The 24,151-nt window shown below is 39.7% G+C and overlaps 4 protein-coding genes across 4 annotated transcripts; all 4 read left to right on the top strand.

Annotated features, from left to right (window-relative positions):
• Positions 1-1,363: 1,363 nt before the first annotated feature.
• dcaf8 (DDB1 and CUL4 associated factor 8) lies at positions 1,364-10,220 on the top strand. Its single transcript, XM_058639856.1, has 13 exons — positions 1,364-1,607; positions 2,077-2,150; positions 2,226-2,318; positions 2,523-3,208; positions 3,421-3,561; positions 3,672-3,766; positions 4,228-4,338; positions 4,445-4,575; positions 5,504-5,611; positions 5,701-5,831; positions 6,613-6,732; positions 6,984-7,100; positions 7,555-10,220. The coding sequence occupies exons 2-13, from the start codon at positions 2,114-2,116 to the stop codon at positions 7,660-7,662; spliced, it is 1,878 nt and encodes a 625-aa protein (XP_058495839.1). The 5' UTR covers positions 1,364-1,607; positions 2,077-2,113; the 3' UTR covers positions 7,663-10,220.
• Positions 10,221-11,039: 819 nt separating this feature from the next.
• On the top strand, positions 11,040-15,738 carry tmem59 (transmembrane protein 59). The gene is made up of 8 exons (XM_058650886.1): positions 11,040-11,233; positions 11,438-11,543; positions 12,897-12,991; positions 13,075-13,227; positions 13,337-13,409; positions 13,940-14,051; positions 14,425-14,542; positions 15,003-15,738. Exons 1-8 carry the CDS (start codon positions 11,078-11,080, stop codon positions 15,150-15,152), a joined length of 963 nt encoding a protein of 320 aa, XP_058506869.1. The 5' UTR covers positions 11,040-11,077; the 3' UTR covers positions 15,153-15,738.
• Positions 15,739-17,291: 1,553 nt separating this feature from the next.
• Positions 17,292-21,314, top strand: yipf1 (Yip1 domain family, member 1). The gene is made up of 10 exons (XM_058630340.1): positions 17,292-17,407; positions 17,720-17,768; positions 17,922-18,076; positions 18,706-18,786; positions 18,872-18,959; positions 19,044-19,160; positions 19,267-19,433; positions 19,524-19,706; positions 20,369-20,466; positions 20,756-21,314. Exons 2-9 carry the CDS (start codon positions 17,735-17,737, stop codon positions 20,444-20,446), a joined length of 903 nt encoding a protein of 300 aa, XP_058486323.1. The 5' UTR covers positions 17,292-17,407; positions 17,720-17,734; the 3' UTR covers positions 20,447-20,466; positions 20,756-21,314.
• Positions 21,315-22,940: 1,626 nt separating this feature from the next.
• Positions 22,941-23,929, top strand: zgc:113691 (uncharacterized protein LOC503529 homolog). Its single transcript, XM_058644680.1, has one exon. It carries the CDS (start codon positions 23,039-23,041, stop codon positions 23,795-23,797), a length of 759 nt encoding a protein of 252 aa, XP_058500663.1. The 5' UTR covers positions 22,941-23,038; the 3' UTR covers positions 23,798-23,929.
• Positions 23,930-24,151: the final 222 nt, after the last annotated feature.

Below are 24,151 nucleotides of genomic sequence, written 5' to 3'. Positions count from 1 at the left end.
GTCACTCTCACAATCACACCTATGGTCAATTTAGAGTGTTCATATTGCATGTTTTTGGACAGTGGGAGGAAACCGGACTGAAAAATAGTTGGTTTTTTTAAGTCCAGCTGAAATAAAATCAATTTTGAAGAAAACATGACAACTGGGGGGCCACTGGGGGGCGCCAAAGTTATTTTGATTATGAGGGTGTAATAATTTGTGATTGTAAAATATAACTGTGGAGGGCAGCATTCCACCTCTCAGTGTAAAAATTAAAGATTAAAAGATAATAAAATATAGACGACTCATTTTGTGAAGAAAAACAAAATATAAGGCTTTCATCAAAAATAATATTAAAAAAAATAGAAATAAAAGTTTTTATTGTTTTTTAATTGTTTAAGTCTTGTGAGAACGATGGCACACATACAGACACCGGGACAGTGTAGTCCATACTTTCAAATTAACAGATCAATAGATAAATCGGCTGCTTTTTAATCAACAATCAACAATTTATTCTTTATTATTATTATTTCAGCATCATTCAGTTCACTGTTTTGGTTTGACATCACACACACAGTGGAAGGAGCGGGGTCATAAATTATTATGATTATTATGTAATAATTAGTGGTACTTAATTACCACAACTTTATTATTGTTAACAACATGCCATTAAAATTATCCACAATGTTTGTTTGTTGATTTTTTATTATTGTTCTGTATTACATAATAGGATATTGTTATATTGTGTATGCTATATTATTGCATATTAAAATCTTGATTCATCTTTAAGTATGTTCACATCTAAATAGTGTTTATTAATAGTGTTTATTATTTGGTTTTATTTTGTAGTGGAAAATTGCACATTTGCACATCTGTTCAAGTTTTAAAAACTTTTTGCTGTATTTTATTTTTTAATTCAAGATAATAAAAAACAAGAGTGAACTGGTTTGGTGTAAATAACACAACTATAATTAATGTAAAGCACAGCAGTAGTCAAGCACAGGTGACTCCAAAGTGGTGCCACTGAATACTATACATATATTAGTAGGCTATTTATATATGTTGTATGTCTTAATTTTTTTTTTTTTTAACCTATTTTCACTTATATTAACGCTCGCATATCCCCCATGAAGATCAACTAGGGATTATCATTGTTATTATTAATAAAATAACATTGAGTGATGCGCACTCAGGCGCCTTTTATCTTACAAGTCGTACAAGTACTATTGCAAATACTCGTAGTAGTTGTTGTGGTAAGAATCGTAGTATGATACTGTTGCGTAAGCGTTTATTATCTGCAAACGTCCAGAGTTAAAAAAACAAACAAAAAAAACAACAAAAAAACAAGCGAGCACGACACCGGAAATAGAATCCGAAATAAAGAAGCTGAACCGTCAAAACATAAACAGAGCAGTCAACCTTGTGTGGACGCTGTTAGCTCATCGTCTCATCGCCATTATACAGAAATATTCATGCACGCATTCCCAATGTTGTGTGTTTCCAGTCAGAGAAAGCCCAGTATAGACACTTAGCTCAACTGCTAAGCAGCGAAGCAGCGCAAATAAATCTGCAGCAAAGATTAGGACTAAACTAAGAAGACGTACGCCTCGTCGGGCCTTCGAATAGAGGTAACGCTAGCTGTGCGGCTAGTTAGCCACGACTAACACTGTTAGCTACTGTCTCGCCTGTTTTGGGACAACCAGCTGTTTAGTTACAAGCGCAGCTTAGCTGCACTATTTTAGGTTCGGTATTTATTAGCCTCAGGGATGCTAGTTAGCATTAGCAGGCGCGAAGAACAGTGTCACTTAATAAGGATGCTTGTTGCATTGAAGAGGAGATTCTATAACTCTTTAACATTACAAAAGTCAGCCGGGCCTGCGGGGCAGCTAGCGGCTACGACTTAGTTTGTTTACATTGTTATGCACAGAAAATAACGTTATCCTGCGTTATAGTTAGAAAGCCACCGATCTAACAGGTAACCTGTGCACACTGAGTGACGTTGGTTGTTGACAGCAGTTTAGTGAGTACATGGTGGTGACGTCAGTCATTCTAAATATTACCAAAATATCCTAATGTTGCGTGTGTGACGCTCCACAGGCTCTTCCTCGGGTCGACGGAGGACAAAGGGGACAGAATGGCAGAGGCTGACGGCAAATTGACTGCGCTTAACGGTGAATGATCAGTGCCTTTAGTAACATGTCATAACTGTGCTTTCCCACTGACTGAGTATTGTTTGGTGTTTCCAGGTGGATCTGATGAAAAGGAGCCAGGAGAAGATCAGGACAAGGACGTAGATGCCTCTGGCAGCAAAGAAGCAGAAACACAGTCTTCTCAAGATGGTAAATCTGCTCTTCTGACAAAGTAGTTCCTGTTTTGTGGAGTCACATTGTTTTGCTTTTTGTATGTTGAATCATTTCTCCAGTATGTAACATCTGGGATCTCTCAGGTCTCTCAGGACTCATGATGATAGTAGCTCTGAACTTGGCCAAAGTTGTCTTAAACTTATTTCTTTCTTGGGTCGGGGTTTCCCTTTTTTTCTGTAGCTCCCAAAGAAACAGGGGAGGCATCTGGAGACAAGCCTATGCCAGACGCAGAAGGGGAGATGTGCACAAAAAGAGAGGCAGGGGAGGAAGAGGAGGAGGAGGAAGAAGAAGAGGAAGACACAGACAGCATGGATGGCAGTGGCCTCTACTCCCTAACTGAAGATGGTGAAAGAGAAAGTGAGGGAGGCAGGAGAGTGAAGGTAAAGGACACAGATGGCAGCAAAAGGGCAGCGAGAAAGAGAAATAGACCCGGCGGTGGCACAAACCACTCCTCCAGCTCAGACGAGGATGACGATGAGGATGAAGATGATGAACAGAAAGAGGATGAAGATGATGATGATGATGATGATGATGATGATGAGGCTATGGAAGCATGGCTGGGGGCGGAGCTCTGTGATCTCCGCGGGCCTGTATGGCGGGCGGTACCTTCACTGCGCTCCAGGGAGATCGGCAAGGAATCGCACCAGTTTGTGAAGCAGGTGTGTGGAGCCCGGGGCCTCGTGCAGAGGCTGGAGCTCCAGGGCCGCCTGGAGAAGCACACTGGCTGCGTCAACACATTGCACTTCAACCCCTCGGGCACACGTCTGGCTTCAGGCAGTGACGACCTGAGAGTTGTGATCTGGGACTGGGCTGTCCGACGTGCTGAGCTGGAGTTTGACAGCGGCCACAAGAGCAATGTCTTTCAGGTGAGGGGCAACAATAGCCATGTCAGAAATTTACACTGTTGTGTAAGAGAGAAAATCAAGAAAGCCTTGACAGACAGTGGCTGATATGTACGTGAAGATTACAATGCAGAGACTGGATTGATTTCATTCATTTTGTCAACACTAAATTATAAAGCATGGAGGATAAATGTCTAATCAAAGTGTATTCTTCTTGCTGCTGTTATTGTACCCAGGCAAAGTTCCTGCCCCACAGTGGAGACTCCACCTTGGCCATGTGTGCTCGAGATGGTCAGATCAGAGTGGCCGAGCTTTCTGCCACGCAGCGCTGCAAGAACACCAAGCGGGTAGCACAACATAAAGGGGCAGCACACAAGGTGACTCTTTGCACTGTGCAAAGTTATGTGTTTGTGCTGGTAGACACAGTGTATGTAAGATTGTGTTAGTGCACTACAGTCTAATCTGTGTGTGTATGTTTGTACTTCAGCTGGCCCTCGAGCCAGATTCTCCCTGCTCCTTCCTGTCTGCTGGAGAAGACGCCGTGGTGTTTGGAATTGACTTGCGCCTGGACCGCCCCGCAAAGTGAGAGATATGTTCTTTTAAGTTTAGCAAGTTTAAATTAAAGGCTTATTTGTCCTTCCTTCATGATAGATATAACTGTCACTGTCCATGTACTGTCATGTGCCTGTCCCATTGGGATTGTTAATTCATACATCCAATAGAGAGCAGCACACAGTCAAAAATGGCTCATATCAACAAACATGGTGAAAGAAGGATGATGTGATAATGTCCATCCATCTGTTTTGTACCGTTTGATTCTCTACTTGAGGGTCGCAGGTGGAGCTGGAGTCAATCCCGGCCCACTGCTCTCCATGATTTCATGTTCTGCAGTGTTTGCTCTGTATAAGATGATAAATGATTAACCATGAGACAGTGGTGGTTTTCTGACACAACTTTGTTGTTGGACTTTGTGACACTTTGTTGGTTTGCCGCGGCTCATTATAGTTTTTCCTCTTTTGTGTCTCATTGCATTTGCGTGGCAGTAAACTGGTGGTTGTGAAGGAGGGCGATAAAAAGGTTGGACTGTACACCATCTATGTCAACCCAGCAAAGACACACCACTTTGCTGTGGGTGGGAGAGATCAGTATGTGAGGTAGGAACCAGTCTTTATTTGAATAAAAATCAAAGTGGAATGCAGCTCAAACTGTCATTTCTCTTTCACTTTCTGTTCCTTTTACTTTCTCTTCTCACTCTCTTAGGATCTATGACCAGAGGAAGATCAATGAGAATGACAACAATGGTGTTTTAAAAAAGTTCTGCCCGTCACATCTGGTGTCCAGCGAGTCCAAAACCAACATAACCTGCCTTGTGTATAGTCATGATGGCACAGGTAAATCCCCTGCACCATGAAAACACTTGTTTAAAATGTGCTAATTATGTTATAATGACTGTCTTAGAAAGAATTCTTGAAAATAACAAAGCCTGCTTGAAGTAGAGCAGCTCTCTGTGACACGTGCATCTGCCAAAGCCAGACTATTGAACATGCATCTAGTTCTTATTTCAATAAAACAATGTTGAATACTTCATCTCACTGTGATAACATGTGGTATAAACAAACATAATCTGGCCCTTCACTGAGAGTCAGTGGTTTCTATGCTCGCCCTTGTCTCAGACGTCCACCAACTTTACTGTAAATCTATAACTTTATTCCTATAGCACCGTTTAGAAAGTGCTTTCACAGGACACATTAATGAAAGCCAAAGAAGAAGACAAACAAGAAACCAACTAAAGTAACAAGGAATGAAAAGTAAAATATAACAGTAATAAAAGTTTAAAGTTAATAAGCATTTGAGAGGCAAAGGTTTAAAGGCCAATAATAACTGTCAGCATCAAAGGTCAGGATAAGGGTAAGATGGAGAAGTATAAAAACAAATAAGTGAATAAGTATATATGAAGTCGAGGTCACAAGAATGCCAGTCTATAAAAATGGGTTTTAAAAGAAGAAGAAGTCACTGATGTATTGCAAACAATGGAGGCAGCAAAGAGATGTGGCAGTGGTCATCGCTTCAAAATGCCAAATGTCTCCTTTCTCAATCAAATCATTGAATATCAATAACCTGCAAATACTGCAGGTCCAAACTCTTGAACTCACCTTATTTGTACAGATCACCAGAAAAGTCAGGTTCACAGATGATTACTTTATTTTGTTGACATCAAACCTTTTTCTATGATGTCTAATGTTTTTATGGGTCAAACCCTCCCATCTGCTGCCTTTATGGCATCAAAAGAAACTGAATAAAGTCTCTCTGTGAGTCTAGAGCTCCTGGCCAGTTATAACGACGAGGACATCTACCTTTTTGACTCCAACCACAGCGATGGAGCTGACTATCGCAAGAGATATAAGGGACACCGCAACAATGCCACAGGTATTCAATCCATATTCTTGTTACAGCATGACAGTGACCTGTGTTATTCCTCCTGTGTCATCCTCTCCTTCCATGACTGTCTCTTACAGTGAAGGGAGTGAACTTCTATGGACCATGCAGTGAATTTGTGGTCAGTGGCAGCGACTGCGGACACATCTACCTGTGGGACAAGAATTCTGCACGTATCGTTCAGTTTATGGAGGGAGACAGAGGAGGAGTGGTGAGTAGAGGGAGAACTGTCCATGAGAACTGAGATGTGTGTGTGTGTGTGTGTGTGTTAGATACCAGAGAGTAGCAAACAATTCTATTCAAATATTCTATTGTATTTTTCAAATATTCTAAACTCTAGCACGTGAGAGCTGGTTAAAGTAATACAATTAACAAGACGCGTTTAAAGACCCTGGTAAATTTCTTCACTTCTGTGAGATATTCAGTGTTGAGCTTAGAGTAGCAAATGTCATCACTCCCACAAACACACATTTGTTTTGGTGTCTTTTTAATCGGACAAACATCTAGAAATGATTGTTGTAAATCCATTACCTTGGTCATGCTAATTGATTTTTCATTTTAAATTATTTTTATTGAAATAAAGTAAAATAAAGGCAATTTTAAATGTCTTTTTTTTTTAATTACTTGAAAATTTGATAGATGTAGAACAAGTATAATAAAAAAGTGATCCTAAGTAGAGCGAGCGACCTCATGTTTCTGTTCAGAAGCGGGGTTTACTATTATGACCATCCACGGTGGATGCTATGATTTTCCTCCACAACTCAAAATGAACACCAATAGTTGGCTGAAGTATATAGTTGTCACCAGTTAACATTCTCCCTGACATTAGTCTAAATGCAATATAATGCAGAAATGTCCATGTTATATATACATTTAAGGAAATTGAACATATTGGTTTAATTTTCATGAATTATATGATCTGTAAATGTATCTTTAATGTAACACATCGCCACACTAGGTAGCCATTGTTTCAATCGTGTCTGTCTCCACAGGTGAACTGTCTGGAGCCTCATCCTCATCTGCCTGGTATGGCCACCAGTGGACTGGACCATGACATCAAGCTGTGGGCCCCCACTGCTGAAAGTCCCACAGGACTCAAGGGGCTTAAAGAGGTATTCTACTTAATTCAATGGTTCTATTATTGTTTATTATAGCATTGTACCCACCTCTGGCTGCAGGGGTGTCAGTAACATCATCACACAGACTTTTATGCACTAGTTTGTGTTTAAATAAAGGGTTTTGTAATATTTGTGTTAACTGCACAGCAGTGTCACGTGGTTTCAGAGACATGAACGTGTAGGATCATGTTTAGCCACATTCTTACCTCTAATCGAGGATGTGTGTTATCTCTTTCTTTACCAAGGTGATGAAAAAAAACAAGCGAGAGCGCGATGAGGACAGCGTGCGCCACGGCGACCAGTACGACACTCAGCTGTTGTGGTTCCTAATGAGACACATGAGGAACAGGCGGCCCATGAGGGTGAGCTCACACACTCCCCAAACTTTAATTCATATTTCCAAATAGGTTAATCAGGTCACCTTTGCATCATGGGAAATGAAAGATTGAGCATTTTCCATCCTTCTTTATTATATATTATATATTATATATTATACTTAAAAATAAAGTTAGGGCTGTCAGTCACATTTACATGTCACAAAAAAACACATATTTACATGTTAGTGCTGAAATTTATAATAACTGGTGTTTAAATGTAAAACCACATCATTAATGTGTGTTTGACACAAAGGAAACATTCAGCATTACATCTATAAGTGTAAACACTGTGAACTACTATGATTTAAGACATTTATATGCATGAACAGAAAACATTTTTGCATACAGTTTGTTAGGAGGAGTGTGGCTATAGTTGCATATTATTAAATGGTCTTAATTGTGATTTAGTCTGTTTTCTTCTCTCTTTTCTTTAATGTAGGCTCGTCGTGAGGGTGCAGACCCGGACTCGGATGAGTCCTGGAGCTCTCCAGATTCTTCTGACGAAGAGGAAGGAGGTCCAGACCACGTCCAGTGCATGTCCTCCTGAGCCAGACATATACACACACACACACACACAAGCACTAGGGCTGTTGCTTTTTTACATGAATATCAGAAATCTGGTCAAACTTGGGAGGGACAGTTCAAACCTGACGCTCTGACTGTCTGGAGTAATTTCTGTGTCATCCAGCAGAAGGCGCTGTGAACACATCTTGCCCATAAGTAAGACGGTGATGTTGTGTTGTTCTGCCGTGAAAATGGAGGACACACCAGTGAGCTAAACCGAAGTAACATGCAAATCCATGGACTCAGCTGTTAGCTTAGCAGCTAGCGCTAACCGAATCAGCAGAGGAGGAGGAGCCATCCCAGACAAGTTCAGCCTCACAGGGGTGGGTTCTCCGTGTTGTGTAATATAATATTTGTTAAATCCAGATTTTTGTGAAAAGTGACAGCCCTGATGCACACACGCACACACACACACACACACACACACACACACACACTTTATTGCCCTTGAATTGATGCACATAGGCAAGCACTATTGACACACTGGCACACTCAAACACTGATGAGCCACAGACTTTGGGTGTTTTTTGTTGTTGTTTTTTTTCTTTCTTACAAAATAGAGTCTCATACAGACAAACATGCATTTACCTAAATCTGCTGTTGAAGCAAAATTACACAGGTGTGTGTACACACACACACACACACACACACTTCCAGAGGTAATGTTTTTTAGGTTCAGTGAGTGTTTACGTCCCTGTAAACCACTCGGAGGCTCCAGTTTGTCCTTATCCTTGTCCCACTACTCCAGTGTATACTGAGGGTGTAGAGCAGCAACTCCACCTCCAACTTTACTCACCCTGTAGTAAGCTACTCACACGGACTGCTTAGAAAAACTGGACGCAATCTTCCGAAGTTACAGTTTGCCACCAGGGGGCGACTCCACTGGATCTCAGTTTCCGGTCTTTATTAGCACATGATGTTAGTTTTGTAAATGATGTTCCCGTGTAGAGGGAAATACTTGATGAAGCACAGCACATATGAGCAGACACCAGTGTGATTGATAGCTGGTATCGTCTGATTAAGAGCCTGTGAACTTCCAGGTACATTACAAAAAAAACAAAAACAATTCACGGTTAATTCACAAATGTGGAGGCTTCTAAACGGGAGGTTACATCCATTTTTTCTGTTCAGTCTGTGTTACACATCACCAGCACACGGCCCCTCCTCTCTAAGCTACACACCAACGAGGTTCATCAGTGAGGAAGGACGTAGAATCTCACCCTCATCCCCGAAATGTGACTTTAATGTTTGAACTCTGAGAAAACACCCTCCCCCCCCCCCCCCCCACCCCGTCTCAGCCATCCGCCATATTGATTCTTGACCTTGGAGCTTGAGCCAGTGAGTTCCATTAGAGGACGACTAAAACTCAGCGCCCCCGCCCCCCCACTACTGAGTGCACTTTGAATCAGGGACGCTTTGGTTTGAGATCCAGACAAAAACATGCACTAAAGCCTGTCATTTGTTTGTTTTTGAGGGGCAAAGAGCTTTTGTCTCGCTTTAGAAAATCCACAATGGAGTTTTTCTTGCATTTTTATAGGGAGGGGGATTTTTTTGTTTTTTGCACTATGGTATTTCTTGAGTACGAAACAGGTTTAATTTTTGCTTCCACCAGCCTCTCCTCCTCCTCCTCGTCCTCCTTCCTCGTGTCCACCCACCAACTCTCAATCCTGATGAACAGAGAATCTTGACTTCAAGGAAGAAATGGTTTTCAGCATGTGCATAAGAAAATACAGACTTGATTTTAGTTTTCTTCTTCTTTTTGAGAGCAGAGCTGACCTGGATCAACTGAAACACGTCCTGTGATACAGTTGAGACTGGAATGATCATGGACTCCACTTGTTCTTGCAGTTCTGTTAAAATAAATAATGTGTGCGATGCTAAGTCACATTTGAGGCAGGTTGGATGTCTCTTCTGTCTCATGCCGTGTCAACACGGGCGCAGAGAGGACGACGGGGGTCGGCAGGGGTCAATATGCTTGCCAGTCATTTGTTGTGTGAGAGCGATAAAGTCCAGCTTTTTCTCATTTTCTATGAGAACCCTAGTTAGTTGAATTTATATGTACATATATAAATATATATTAAAACTGTAAAAAAAAAAAACTTTAGCAAATGCTGTTTGACTTCAAAGAAGAAAAACAGATTGAAACATTGATTGGTAATTGATGCAGAGGTTTATATTCTATATGAGAACAAAGTACTTTTAAATTCAAGAGGAAAAAAAAAAGACTTGAGGCTCCATGTTTCCTTTTATGAATGACATCCCTCTGTAATGACCAGAAACACTGTCCTTTCAGGTGTTGATTGAAGTTTAGATTCTTTCTCATGAGGAAAAAAAACAGTATTTTCTTTCTATACTTCAATCCATCGATAGAGACAGTGATATTCAGAATTTTTCCCACTGCTATTTTTGGCATCTTCTATACATACTGAAGCTTTTGATGGAAAAATCTTTCCACCACTGCCTAAAATTGTATTCTACCAGTTGAGTTGGAAATGTGTACAATTTGTGCAATAAACAAAAAGACAGTGCTTCTGATGTTGATGATGTTTGCTGGTCTCATCCTTCTGTGCTCAGCTGGTCACAACGCTTTATATTCTTTACTGTCATGGTTCTCAAACTGTGGTACGTGTCGTGCCAGTGGTACGTGGAGGGAAATCACTACTGTTGATGTGATCAGAGAGTAGAAAATTAAACAACTTAAAAAATATATATGAAATAACAGTTAATGTCGCCTTATCTCTCGCTCTATTTTAACCAAATGTAGCATATGTGAGGAAGAGGAGGATGATGAGAGAGCTACACCACTGTTTTTTAGCGTTGGTGATGATGGGGTTACTTTGAGAGCTCAATATTTTCTTAGGTACTTGTTATAAAACGTTTGTGAACCACCGCTTTTTTATTTGCATTTGTCGTGGGGGGGGTGCTGTGCCAGTCTCAGCTGACAGGACGATAGGCGGGGTCACACCAGCTAAGAAATGACTGTAACAAATATTATTCTCCCATACAGTAAAGAAGAAATAAACAGCCCACCACATGACTCAGGCAAAATACTGTTACACATTTGTATTTACATATTTAAAGTCATAGTAGATCATTTGTATAATCAATAATTCATTTTTTATTTTTTTATATTTTAGTAAAAAAATATAATCAGAGTAGACAATTAGGGCCTAATAACAGAAATAAAGCGCATGACATAACATGTAATGCAGAACACTCTATTAAACAATAATACAAGTGGAAAGAAGAAAAAGAATTGAGAAGGAAGAGCTGGTGCATGACTTTACAAGGAACACCTGAACACATCACAAGACACATGGGTAATCTCGCGAGATTACGGACTGCTTAAAGAGGAGGAAGAGAAGCGCTGTGTGTTTGTTTAGATTTCCGAGGACAAAATGGGGACTCACTCCGGCTCCGTCTGCTTGTTGGTACTCTTCGTGGCGCTGTCGCGCTCATCGGCGTCCTCAGAAGTGTTCGACAGTGTGTTGGGAAGCACCGTCTCTTGCCACAAATCATGTGAAATGACCTACAGTTTGCACACTTATCCGCGGGTGAGTGCTCATCGTAACGTCCGATAGCGTTAGCTTGTCACCGTGTGGTAACTAGGCGAAGTTAAAGCAGGCTTCATTTCTCCCACGCTGTTTACAAACACTCCGTGGAATTAAATGCTGTCTCCGACGTGGTGTTTGGACACAACTCAAACGCTGAAAGTGCGTCGACTTTGTTGTTAACCGTCCTGTGGTTTGTTTTTGCAGGAAGAGGAACTCTACGCGTGTCAGAGAGGCTGCCGTCTCTTCTCCATTTGTCAGTTTGTTCGTGACGGCGACGACCTGAATAAAACCAAATCATCGTGCGAATCCAGTGAGTTTTCCATTTGTCCCTTTTATCACCTCTTTATATCATTATACACCTAAACTAGAGCTATGGATATGAATGGGACAGTTAATAGAACTATACTGTCTGTGACTTGAAGAAAATGCTGTCTCACTCGCCCACAGCTCTTCAAACATTTGGCATCTCATGATTTAATTATTATTACTTTAAGACCCAGTGTGAAAGAAGACTGTAAAATGCAAACTATGGATTATTTGCTCACACATCGTAATCTCCTTGCCTTATGTTCGTCAGGGACACAGTTGCCTTGCATACCAGAAATAATTTGAACACTCCTAGTCTTTCTGCTGTTTCCTCCTCCTTATTTGTTGTTTTTAGTGGCTCTGTCTGTCTGTCTGTCTGTCTGTCTGTCTGTTTGTGTTTCCGCCCTTGCTAATATGACCAACATACTAGCAACAACCAACAGAGGCTTGTTGTGTGAATGGGGTGAACCCTAACCCTAACACTAACCCATCTCTGATTGCCTTGTTGGTTTATGTATTGGGTTCATGTGTGGCATGAAACTGTCCTTTGTTTGAGAAGTCAGCCTCTGTGTCATATGCAAAACACATGCCTGTTTGAGCTGCTTTAGAAACGTGGCCACGTTACATTAGATTTGACTTCATTGATCCCACGCTGGGGAAATGAACTTGCTGGGTCTGGAGCACAACAGACAGTACTACACTAGGATATGAAATATACAAATGCAGAAGGGAGTGTTTATAAATATCCAAGTATGAAAAGTAAAATATTAACACCATGTAAGAAGGTGTACATATAAGAAGTGTATTGCTACAGATGCAACTAATGGTCATTTTCATACGAAATGTCTGTTTCCCATGTTCACAAATGTCTTTTTTCGTACATAAATAAAAATGATACAGTTTTTATTTATTCTATGGAGCAAAGAATCCTTAATCAATTATCAAAATAGTTGACAATTACTTGAGTAGTTGGTTAATAATTGATCATTGCAGCCACACTTAATGCTATGAAAACCATTTTAAAGCACATTTATCAGAGTTGGTTTAAATTGTTGCCCATAAACCCTCTACAACTTTTCACTGGACCTGAAAGGTTTACTTTCACTTAAGACTGTTCGCTAAAGTAATATCCTGGTAGAGAACGGACCGAAAACCCTTCCACTTTTCACATTTATTGTGGTCAGGATAATTGTTAAAGGGAATGTTTATCGTCCTGTGTCTAGCGATATACAAGTGCTCAGCATACATACAGTAGTGTAGAATTGGGCCAGTGTGTTCACACCTAGTTTCAATACCACTTTGTCTTTTTGACTCTAATCCTGTTTTACATCTGCTTGTAACCTCCATACTTCCACAGCCTGTCATGAAGCCTACACACAGTCTGATGAGCAGTATGCATGCAACCTGGGCTGTCAGAATCAGCTTCCATTTGCTGAGCAGAGACAGGAGCAGGTATGCATATGCAATAGTCACACACTTGTCTGTATGAGTATCCCACTACGTAAGAGTGTACTCAGCACTGCTTATTTCTGCAGTTGGAAGCCATGATGCCCAGGATTCACATGCTCTACCCCCTGACTCTTGTCAGAGGACTCTGGGATGATATGATGAATCAGGCTCACAGCTTCATCACTTCCACATGGACATTCTACCTACAGGCTGATGATGGCAAAGTTGTCATTTTCCAGGTATTGATCTGAGAGAAAGAAAAAACAAAACTTGGTCTTTTAAACTTACTCCCGTTTGAAAAATACACTCCGTTGGAATACTTGACAACCTTGTTCTGTCTTTCAACAGTCTGTGCCAGAAGTCAAGTTTTTCTCCCTGTTTGAGATTGAAAACGACGACAATGTGGAGCAAGAAAAAAGCTGTAAGTCTTCCACACAATATTCTTACACTCTGCTTTCATGTTGGGGTATAGCTAGTAATGCTTCTCTTTTGTTTTTAGGCAATCTTCTAAATAAACAAATTCAGTGTAGTATCTTATTATCAGACCCTGTGGAATATAGGCAGAATGTAAAAGAACATTCTTCTGTGCCACAGACATCCATTGTGTTGCTGTAACAGTAACCCTTTTACCATAAAATGTTGAATCTTACTTACTGGTGCAAATCAGTAGTCGTGTCCTATTCTACAGGTTGAAAAAACACCCTCCACTAATGATACATCCTTGATTATATTTGTTTTGTCAAACTGGGGAGAAATGGCAGCTGTTTGATATCTTTAGTTGTCAAAGATACAAAAGAAAGAACTGAGAAAGTAACGTTTTAGTTTTAGATATTGTTATTGACAGGACAAATATTAAATGGCATGTGTTCTTAAAAGCACTTGCATTGAGGTCATCTATTAGTTCTTCTATAATAAATATGAATATTTCACCTCTTATTTCTCATTTTCTAGTCCCTGAGCTGAGCAGACCAGTTTACAAAGAATACCAACGCTCTTTTATTCAGGAGAGGGACCGAGACTTGACCGGGGACGATGAATATGGCCTGTTTGGATGTCTTTCAAGGTCAGTTGGTTATCGCGCACCCTCAGCCTACACCCTATTCAGAGCAGGTAGTAACAGTATTATCGAGTGATCGATGAAGACGGCCGTTTTGTTTGTCAGTTCTTTTTGTCCTGTCTGTCTGTCTGTCTGTCTGTCTGTCTGTCATCGCATCATATGGATTGATGAGTTGTGGCTGTGCAAAAATCCTATAAAAGTCTGTTAATATGAAATACTGAAGTAGAGGAGGTCAGCTGATGAATATCGGGTGTGTTCACATCTTAATTAAACTTAACTGAGACGGATGTTCATACGGATGTTTGTCACATTATTACCAGCAGGGAATTTCTAATTGCAATGGAGCTGCACAGGATGAATATTTGCATTGTCTTTATAGGAACCCTTGGCTACCAGGATGGATCCTGAGCACAACTCTGATCCTGTCCGTGTTGGTCCTGATCTGGATCTGCTGTGCCACTGTGGCAACTGCTGTAGACCAGTATGTACCAGCTGAGGTAAGTGCTACACTGCCTGTGATACAAGTTTAATCTTGGTACGGAAATGTTTATATGGAGATTCAGGGTGCTTGCGATTTGTCCACCCCGTCGTCTTTTTTGGTGTGATTGCGATGCAGTCTGGTGTTGGCAACCTATCAGACCAATGATCCTGTATGCGTATGCGGAGCAAGAATGTCGACAAACACCTGGGAGGAGCTCTAGCACATGCCAGGGGAAGTGCATGTTTGATTGTACAAAACCAACTCCACCAAACATGAGTCTTGAGTTGGTTTCTGCGTCGGTCATGACCATTAACCCTATTTTTATTGCATCAAGTAACTCCTAACATAACTTATTTAAACAACAACTTAGGTTTGCTCATCGACTAACATGGAGAAGGTGGGGTTTATCCCCTTTTGAGGTGCTGCCTTGGCATCCTTTTTTTTTTTTTATTGACAGTTTTATTATTGCCTTTCAGAAATTAAGCATCTATGGTGATGGAGACATGAAGGAAAAGAAACTGATTCCATATCCAGCATCCTCCTTACTGATTGTCACTTCCAAAGGGGCAGAAGAAGAGGCTGGGCCACTCCCCTCCAAAGTGAACTTGGGTCAGTCTGACGTCTAGAAGCCAAAACTGAAACAGAAGGGACATTTTGCTCTACAAATTATCTTTAGTTGATTTTTTTTCTTTTTCTTTTTTTTTTTTTTTTTAATCCTCTGGCACGAGACCTGTGCTTCTTGTGGTCCTAACAGGAGTTAGTACTTGCAAAACATTTTGTATCACTGATATCATGTCTCGTCTTGCTTTTGATGCTTTTATAATTGGAGTGATGTGTGGCTTTTTCCCCCTGTGTATTGGTATAATCGAGGCATTATAGTAATGGAAATACAAGTCAAATAGGTTTGGGATTTTTCCTCCAGTTTGCATTAGCACTCGTGTACTTTATTAAATGTTTATATGAACGGCTTGACTTGAACGAAGAAGTGAAAAGTAGCTTCATCCAGAATCTCAACTTTTGGTGGCTGTACTAATATTTCTGTTCATGATTCTACTGCTGTGATTTCTAAATTATAATGAATTTTACAATAAAATTCTATGCTCTTGATCTTAATGAATAGTGATGGTTACATGCAGTAGTTCCCCACCCACTTTGCTGTTTTCTACATAACATTGAATCAACATTAAAGTGGAGAGAAGTTGTTGGACTTGATGTGAATTTTATTTATTCTGACTACAAGGTGTTACTGCTGGCTTTGATACAGAAACATATTTGGATCACTGTTGGTTTAAAAAAACATGTTTACACCACGAAAGTGATTATGAGGAGAAATCACTCTTTATTTTATGTTACTTACTGAAATTGTAATAAAAACAGATCATTATCAGCAACAATCATTGTAATAAAACAGCGCCTCAATGTTGATGTAAAGGGCTTCAAACGGTATTTAAAAACATAATTTCAGCACAAGAAAAAATAAATGCATACAGCAGGAAAGTGAACACACTGCCTGAAAGTCTTACACAGCCACAATAGTAAGCTGTTAAACATCTTTTCATGCATAATATATGGTCAAGCTGATTATTTGGGGGTATTCAGATCAAGTAAAGACTTTGCTTTCCCTCAAACTGTTTCAATCAATTTAAAATGGCTGTTTCAATAATGTGATACATTGGTAATTGTTCAATTTTAGGTATTTGGCAGAGGAGCCAGTCAATACAAATCTGCATTTCTAATTGAGGGAGAACTTAATTTCATATATGTATTGCATTACATGTCATCTAGCAGACACTTTTATCCAAAGCGACTTACAATACGTGCATTTCAACAAACAAGAGGTAGAGTATATATACTGTATGTATGGTTAGATGTACCACACAAAAAACAAGCAAGGAAAGGATTCCATGTAACATATTGAAATTTATTTAAATGTGTCATTTAATGAGGTGGTAGTCCTCCAAAAGTCATTGGTTCACTAGCATCTAGACCTGTAGATGCCTATTATTACATGATTCCTGCAGTCACTGTAAAAAAGTAACATAAAAACAAAACAACACTGGCTGCATCAATCACATCAATTTAAATGTGCACACTATCCACTTTGCTAATAAAAAGTATTGCACATAAAGCATATTGCACACAGCCATGGGCTTAAAACAACACAAGACAATTGCACAGTTCCTGAAACAGTGTTGTTTAAAAGGCAGGAGAGATTAGATGAGCTGTCACACCCCTTCCACGGATGCTGTCTTGTGTTGACACAGTGAAAAGGACTCTTTTGAAACCTGTTATTCAAGTGAGTGATTATTTGCTTCACAACCTTCAAGTAAAGAACAAAAACAAAACATTAAGTTCATGAACTGTTTTCTTTTTTTTACTCTTCATTGTTCCGTAAATAAAAATGAATTAAATGACGATTCTTAAGTTAAACAATTACATGTTCTTAACCTGTTCATGCTCATGACTTAAGGTAAAACCACGCTAAGAGTGACTTTATTATGTAATATTATTCTATTTGTTTTTATTTTTGCACAGATTACGACTTCCTGTTAGACTTCCTTGTTTACTGACGTCTGCCCTGTTAACGTCAAAATAAAAGTCTACTACGAGGAGACGTTTGCGTCAGGGTTTCACGACACCAAAGGTCGCAATTTTTCGTTTTGTTTTCATATCGATAATCCATGTGAACATGATAAGCAGTATGACACGCCATTGATTATTGTACATTTAATTTTAAAAAGGTAACATGTTGTTATTTTGAAAATATCTGGGAACAGGAAGAAGCCTTGTTTACATGACACATATCCTGACCCGCAGGCAGCGCTAGCAAACAGTAGCTTAGAGAAGTGAAATGATTGTTTGAGATTTGAAATATCATTTGGTGAGCACATGTTTTGTTTAAAATAACTAACGAAAACGTAATGTTGACTTTGTTGAATACCAAAGTTATCTCTGCGACTTTAGTTTTGCATTTCAGAACTGACATAATGGGGTAATGTGTTGAGCTATCAAGATACACCAAGCTAACTTAAAACGCGCCCTTTCCCTTTGTTTTTAGAGCGAATTTATCAATGTTATCAATGTTTGAGTCTGTTAATGATCACATTATTGTTTCTTACCTCCTCTGTTTTGTACTTCATGCGACATCAACTTTCTGACACGTTTCTGAGACACGAGCATCTTTGTGTTTCAGAGTGAATCCGTGCAAATGGCGTCAGCAAATGATCCATTTCAATTTCAGGGTGAGTTTCCCCGCGGTATTTTTTCCACTTTTAATTATCACTTGTGTTTTTCTTTCTCCTGTCTTTCTCTCGCTTGCTCTCTCTGTACGTGGGTGGTTCAAAATGATGTGATTATGTGGTGATGATTTGTTTTTTCTCATGTCATGAATTTAGAATTTGATGAGGCTGGCAGCCTGTTAGAAGCCAACAGAGATGCAACAACCATCAGCATTGAGGTTGAACCTGTCAAACCTGAGAAACAGAGAAAAGCTGCTGGTTTAAATCCTGCTGATGAGGATGATGAATTTGACAATGATGACAAGACAGAGGTCAGGACAAGGCTAACACATTTAAAGGTCCTGTGTGTAACAGTGTGTAATTTGTTACGTCTAATGGCACGTTTCCATTATACAGTTCTAGCACTACTCAGCTCGACTCAACTTTCTCGTCTTTTTGGGTTTTTTGCTTTTCCATTAGTGATAATAGTACCTGGTACCTGGTGCTTTTTATTTTGTACCTGCTCTGGCGAGGTTCCAAGCAAGCTGAGCTGATATTAAAATGTGACATCAACAGACTGCTGGCCACTGATTGGCAGAGAGTGTTGGAATACGTGTGATACATGAATTAAACCGAACAATGCCAAACTGTAAAAACACTTACAAAATCCTGAATCATGCATTCATCTCCAACATGTAGCAAGGAAATGTCTAAAATCTCAGTATTTAACAGAGGAGTCTGGTGTTTAGGGACAGCACTGCCAAAAGCCGGCAATCGTGAGCCGAATCACAACCTGTAAAGTCGTATTTCAGTTCAGTGACTGTGACAGACAGAGTCTGTTCAGTTTCTGCCAACAAATCCTTCTATATGTTACACACTGGACCTTCAGCTTTAACTGTTGTTACATCAAATATCAATTTTTAATATAATTGAATGTGTTTTTGTTTGTTTTCTACTGCAGCTCCTATCTGGGCAACAGAAAAGTGTCCCTTTCTGGACGTTTGAGTACTACCAAAGATTTTTTGACATCGAAACCCATCATGTAATTAAACCTTTTCCTCAGTGTGGCCTTTTGAAATGTGAACTGCATGAGATCAAATGCAACTTGTTAACCTTTTTTCCTCCAGGTGAAGGAAAGAATTATTGGATCAATGCTGCCATGGCCTGGAAAGAACTTCATTCAGCTCTACCTTCGTAGAAACCCTGATCTTTATGGTGAGCACTTTTTCATGCCCTAAACAGTGGTTGTGTATTTATGGGTTCACAAACAGAACTTCTAATAATAATATGTGCTTCCAGGACCCATCTGGATTTGCACCACTCTTGTGTTTGCCATTGCCATCAGTGGAAATATATCCAACTTTCTGGTGCACTTAGGCAAACCAAACTACAGGTATACCCCAGAGTTTCGAAAAGGTAAGCACTGTTATTTTTGGCTCACTTTCTTGAAAAAGAGAAGACACTTTTGTAAATTCTTTCTCATAATAAAAACTCTTAATTTTGAACATGCCGTGTTTTACAGTGACAATTGCTGCAACAGCGATCTTCAGCTACGCTTGGTTGGTGCCTCTTGCCCTCTGGGGTTTTCTACTATGGAGAAACAACAAGATCATGAACTTGGTGTCTTACTCCTTCATGGAGATATTCTGTGTGTACGGTTACTCACTGTCTATTTACATACCTGCAGTGGTAAGACCAGATTTCTTGTAAAAATCTATGAATGACACACAATAACTGATCACACAACTATAAAAGAAGCCCATTTGTTTCCTAAATAAGGTGCTATGGATCCTCCCATTTGAATGGCTGAGGTGGTGCTCCATCGGGGTAGCTTTGTGCCTCTCTGGCTCAGTGCTGGTGATGACGCTCTGGCCTGCAGTAAGGGATGACCACCCCAAATTTATTGTCGCAATAATGTCTGCTGTTGTGATGATGAACATCCTGCTCGCTGTTGGTTGTAAGGTAAAGGCAACTTTCCCCCTGTATTATTAATTACAAGAGGTTGAAAATTAATCTGTTTTGAAGAAATTAGATACAACATTGATTGTCCTACTAATTCACTTTATTTCATTCCTGCCTGTCTATCTTGGTGTAGATAACAACAACTGACCCACTCTCATTTGTCCTTAGTGATCTCAGTACCGTGTCTATGCTTAAGTCTCGTGTCAATGTCAGTCTCAGTCATCACTATGCACATGGGCAATTTTGCGTGTCTCTCCCAGAGCGTTTCTGGGAAATGACTGCACCTGATAGTGTCGGGTGAACTCACACCAGTGAGACTGTCTTCATCGGAAACTGTGACTGCATTTGATAACTGGTGTGACAATAGGCTTTTAGTGTCCTTATTCATGTGAATACTCTCATGTCCACCAGACATACTATCATATGTCTGGTCACATTCAAGTAATTAGTGGACAACAGAAAGCCATGTCTGAAGGCTGATGATGAATGGGCAGCAGGATTACTGTGTTCTCACCTCAAACACTGAACATTTGTTGCACACTTACACACTTACTCTCAGACACTCTGTCTGTCTTCTGTTCTTGGTTGATAAGAAGTTTCTCTCCATTATGTAATGGCTTCTTTTACACTGTTGTCCTTCTTGGCATGCCTTTTTTTTCCAGGCCTATTTCTTCAGCAAACCGGAACCAGTACAACCTCTTGACAGCCCCGTCGCAGCAGTGGCGACCAATTCAACATGAAAACCTTTCATTGTGTTAAGGTAAACGAGTCAGAATATTAAAAGTCATGAGCCTATTGTAACCTGATACATACTAGACATATTTCTCTGCTTTGTTCTTATTTACCCCCAACAGTGTCTAGAATAATTGCCTCCCATAGTAGAAGCTGTACATAGTTGGCCTACATTGTAATGCTTTTGGGTTGAGCATGTGTTATTTTGACCTGCTAAAACAGAACACCCGACACCGGACTTCCACTACACAATTTCTCCTTCCCAAAGCAAGTGTTATTCTTTTTTTAAATTGCTGCTTCTCCTGTTGCCTTTTTAGAGGGAATCGGGTTGCTGGGGTGATGAAGTCATGGGTCGTCTGGATTTCACCTACACTTGGACATTCTGGCTCAACACCCAAAAACCCAGTGTGTGTACCTGGTTCAACTGCGTGACCTCTGAAAATGAACACTTCTACCACGTATGTTATTTCTAATGGGATGGGTTTTAAATTTCCTTGAAGATTAATGGTGTATTGGGTTACACTTCACACATGATGAAGTTTTAAGGATGAAATATTTTCAATAAACCAGTATGTGCAGTAATGTCCATGGTATCTTAGCAATGCACTTTCTACTTTGGGAACAGTTGGTATGTGTCTGTACAGGATTTTCTTGTATGAACTATTATAGGTGTTGGTAAGATTTTCAGTGGTCAGACTTGTCATGTAGAGTTTTTTTCTTTCTGTTACTGACAAAACCATGTGTGCCCTTAACTAATACCAAAGACCCAAGTAATTTACAACATGTGTAACTATATTTTTTAATTTTTTTATTGTGACGGTTAGGTTATGATCTATTATATGGAAATAAACTTTCATTGCAAATAATATAAAATAATCTTTGCTGGTCACACTTGTCATTAATGGGATTATTTGTGTCATATCAGAGGTTTATTTATGGTTTACTTAGAGCATAATTCTCTATATAACAATATGAATGTGTACAAACTGGCCTTATCTGTGTTAAACATTTTGGAAATACTGAAAATCACGTCATTGTCATGTTGCTAGTCTAAATATGAGGCTGCAGCCGGTTTTTCTAGATTAGCATAAGAACAGCTCACAAGGAACAACACATGTTAAGTTGGTATTCAGAGGCATGTTTTAGTCCACTTGGTTAGAGACAGGCATCTTATCCCCTGGGGCTTAGCACTGGTGCCTCACAGCAAGAAGCAAACTAAAGTTCTGTAGAGTTTGCATGTTCTTTTCATGTCTGTGAGGGTTTTCTGCAGGTAATCCACTTTCCGTCCACATTTCAAAGACAAATATGGAGACTGTAAATTGCCCAAACGTGTAAATGTGAGTGTGGGTGGTTGTTTATGAATGTACACTGGAGACTCATACAGTATGCACCATGCCTCTCACCCAGTGTTAGCTGGGCTCCGTCTCCCCTGCAACCGTCAAAGGATGCATAATGGATGGATGGATGGTCTTGTTTGCAGTAATGCAACCTTGAACTTCCTGACACAAATGTGTGATATACCTGCCATGTGTTGCAATAACTTCCAGTCAAAATCACAGTCAGTGAACTATGATATAATGTTAAAAATCTGAATAGGCACCAGTTATGGTTATGAAAACCTTACAAAACACAGTACATCAGTTCAAGAAAAAGCTAAACTTGCAAGTATCTGCGGTATAGCCTGAAGAAGTTATGTGAGGGTAAGACACAATTTAAGTCTGTGTTTTGTCCTACACTCATAGTGCATGTCTAATGAAAGGTAACTGACAATGCCAATCAAAACTTAAAACTTACATTTTTACACAAATCGATACGAAAGACAATATGACAGTCTTTTAATTAGCAGGACTGTCCATGCAAATGGTTGAAATGTCAGTGAGTCATTTGTTTCCTGTTTTTACACACACACACACTTGCAAAGGCAACTTGACTCTCTCCTGCCGAGCTTCTGATCGTGTTAAAGGCTGCCAGTACATTTCAACACTTGCCCATTTTAAATATTTAAGGGAGAAATTCTAATAGCTATCAATTCCACATTTCAAAGTACATTTAGATTTTAAAGTATAGCAGTAGCATTTTCTTCTGTTGTTTTCTAACTCGTCTGTCTTAATGGTCATGTGGATGGAATCTAATGCTGCTGTTTGGATGCGCAGATCACCCACAGTGGAAAATGTTATCTATGTATGCAAAGCTTGTCTCTAAAGGCTCACTCTGTGTAGTCAACACCTCACATGAAGTGGACCAGGCTGCAGACTGCATTTAATATTTTCTTTGATTAATCATTGCAAAGGTTTTAATTAACTAAATAAAGAGAAATTGTGTCACTTGAAACTGTGTCAGAAGGATGGCGGCGCCCTAATTAATGGTCATTCTAGCCCTAGCTTTGAGTTACACAGGAGCTGACTGTCAACCAGATAACCTTCGTAGAGGAATGTCACCTGCCTCAGTCTCAGGCATGCAGACTGCTGCTTGTGCTTGTGGATTTATTAGCCCAGTTCTCAAGGACCATTTCAATTGCCTCTAAGCAATGCCTATATATATTATTTAAAATAATGCTTTTTTCCTTTTTCATATTGTGATTTGGAAACCTTTTTAATAGGATGGCTTCCGCAAATGGAAAGGTTGACAAAGTGTCCAAATTTGAGACTTTAAAACTTCTGGAGAAATGCAGAAAGGAACGAGATGATGCCCTGCACAGAGAAAGCATTCTCAGAGAGAAATTCCGACAGTATGAGTCAAGGTTGCGTTCAACCGAAGCTCTGAAACAAAAAATGAAATCCTTGACCATGGACAACAAAGAGCTGAGGAAACAAGTGAAGGCACTTCGCACTGAGATTGGACTTGAATGCAGCCCCAAGTTCATTGGGAAGACCACGAAGGACATCATCGATGACTTGCAAGAGAAGGAGCGCGAGTGCAGTTCGTTGGTGGAGAAGGCTGGGAAACTGAGCTTGACCATTGATGATTTGACATCAGAGCTGGCAAATACAGTCACCTCTAAAACTCTTTTGGAGGACCAAGTTCAGTCATTGCAGCAAAACCTAAAGGACATGACCAATAATCAGCGCCGTTTGCTGAAGTTGTGGGAAGACAAGAAGTCCCAGAGGGAACAGCTCGCCCTGCCTGCAATTCCTCAGAAGCCAGGACAGAAACCATTTGTCCATCAAGCAGCGCAAACTGAGATGTCCATTAGTTCATCACAGAAGCTCCCAGTCAATGCTTTTGAGAACAAGCCATCGTCTCGAGACAGTGACAGAAGGACAGTTGTAGAAAAGCACAGTTTTCCAACTTATAGGAATGGCTACCTTCCTGATAAAAAATCTTTAATGCGTGACGAACCTAATGGAATTCAGAACTGATTTGACTCAGAGGATTTACACTAATAACATTGTCTTTTTGTAAAGTTAATATTTTCATGAAAATGAAAGGACAGAAAGTTATCATTTAATTTATAATATTTGAATTATTTTATGTGCTTTGTGTAAATTAATATTAATGTTGTGACAGTATAATTAAAATGTAACAAACATGTTAGTTATATTCAAGGTATAATATATATAACGCATTTTAAGCGATGGCAAAATGTTTTTATACAGTTTTTATATTGACTTAAATATATATATATATATATAGATATATCCATGTGTTTTTTTTTTTTAAAGGAGATTGTTAGTAAATCCATGAGGATGTGAAATAGCAGGCAAGAAGATGGA

The sequence above is a fragment of the Solea solea genome, chromosome 1 (genome assembly GCF_958295425.1).
Source record: "Solea solea chromosome 1, fSolSol10.1, whole genome shotgun sequence".
Classification (NCBI taxonomy): domain Eukaryota; kingdom Metazoa; phylum Chordata; class Actinopteri; order Pleuronectiformes; family Soleidae; genus Solea; species Solea solea.
Note: the sequence above shows the minus strand (reverse complement) of the source record. Positions and strands in the feature narration are given on the sequence as shown.

Coding starts and splice junctions, on each gene's coding strand:
- zgc:113691 (XM_058644680.1), top strand. CDS start 23,039: ATGGCTTCCGCAAATGGAAAGGTTGACAAAGTGTCCAAATTTGAGACT.
- tmem59 (XM_058650886.1), top strand. CDS start 11,078: ATGGGGACTCACTCCGGCTCCGTCTGCTTGTTGGTACTCTTCGTGGCG. Junction 13,228..13,336: donor GCAAAGTTGTCATTTTCCAG/GTATTGATCTGA, acceptor GTCTTTCAACAG/TCTGTGCCAGAAGTCAAGTT. Junction 14,543..15,002: donor ACCAGTATGTACCAGCTGAG/GTAAGTGCTACA, acceptor ATTGCCTTTCAG/AAATTAAGCATCTATGGTGA.
- dcaf8 (XM_058639856.1), top strand. CDS start 2,114: ATGGCAGAGGCTGACGGCAAATTGACTGCGCTTAACG. Junction 2,151..2,225: donor CAAATTGACTGCGCTTAACG/GTGAATGATCAG, acceptor TGGTGTTTCCAG/GTGGATCTGATGAAAAGGAG. Junction 3,767..4,227: donor CGCCTGGACCGCCCCGCAAA/GTGAGAGATATG, acceptor TTTGCGTGGCAG/TAAACTGGTGGTTGTGAAGG.
- yipf1 (XM_058630340.1), top strand. CDS start 17,735: ATGGCGTCAGCAAATGATCCATTTCAATTTCAGG. Junction 17,769..17,921: donor TGATCCATTTCAATTTCAGG/GTGAGTTTCCCC, acceptor TCATGAATTTAG/AATTTGATGAGGCTGGCAGC. Junction 19,161..19,266: donor TACCCCAGAGTTTCGAAAAG/GTAAGCACTGTT, acceptor CGTGTTTTACAG/TGACAATTGCTGCAACAGCG.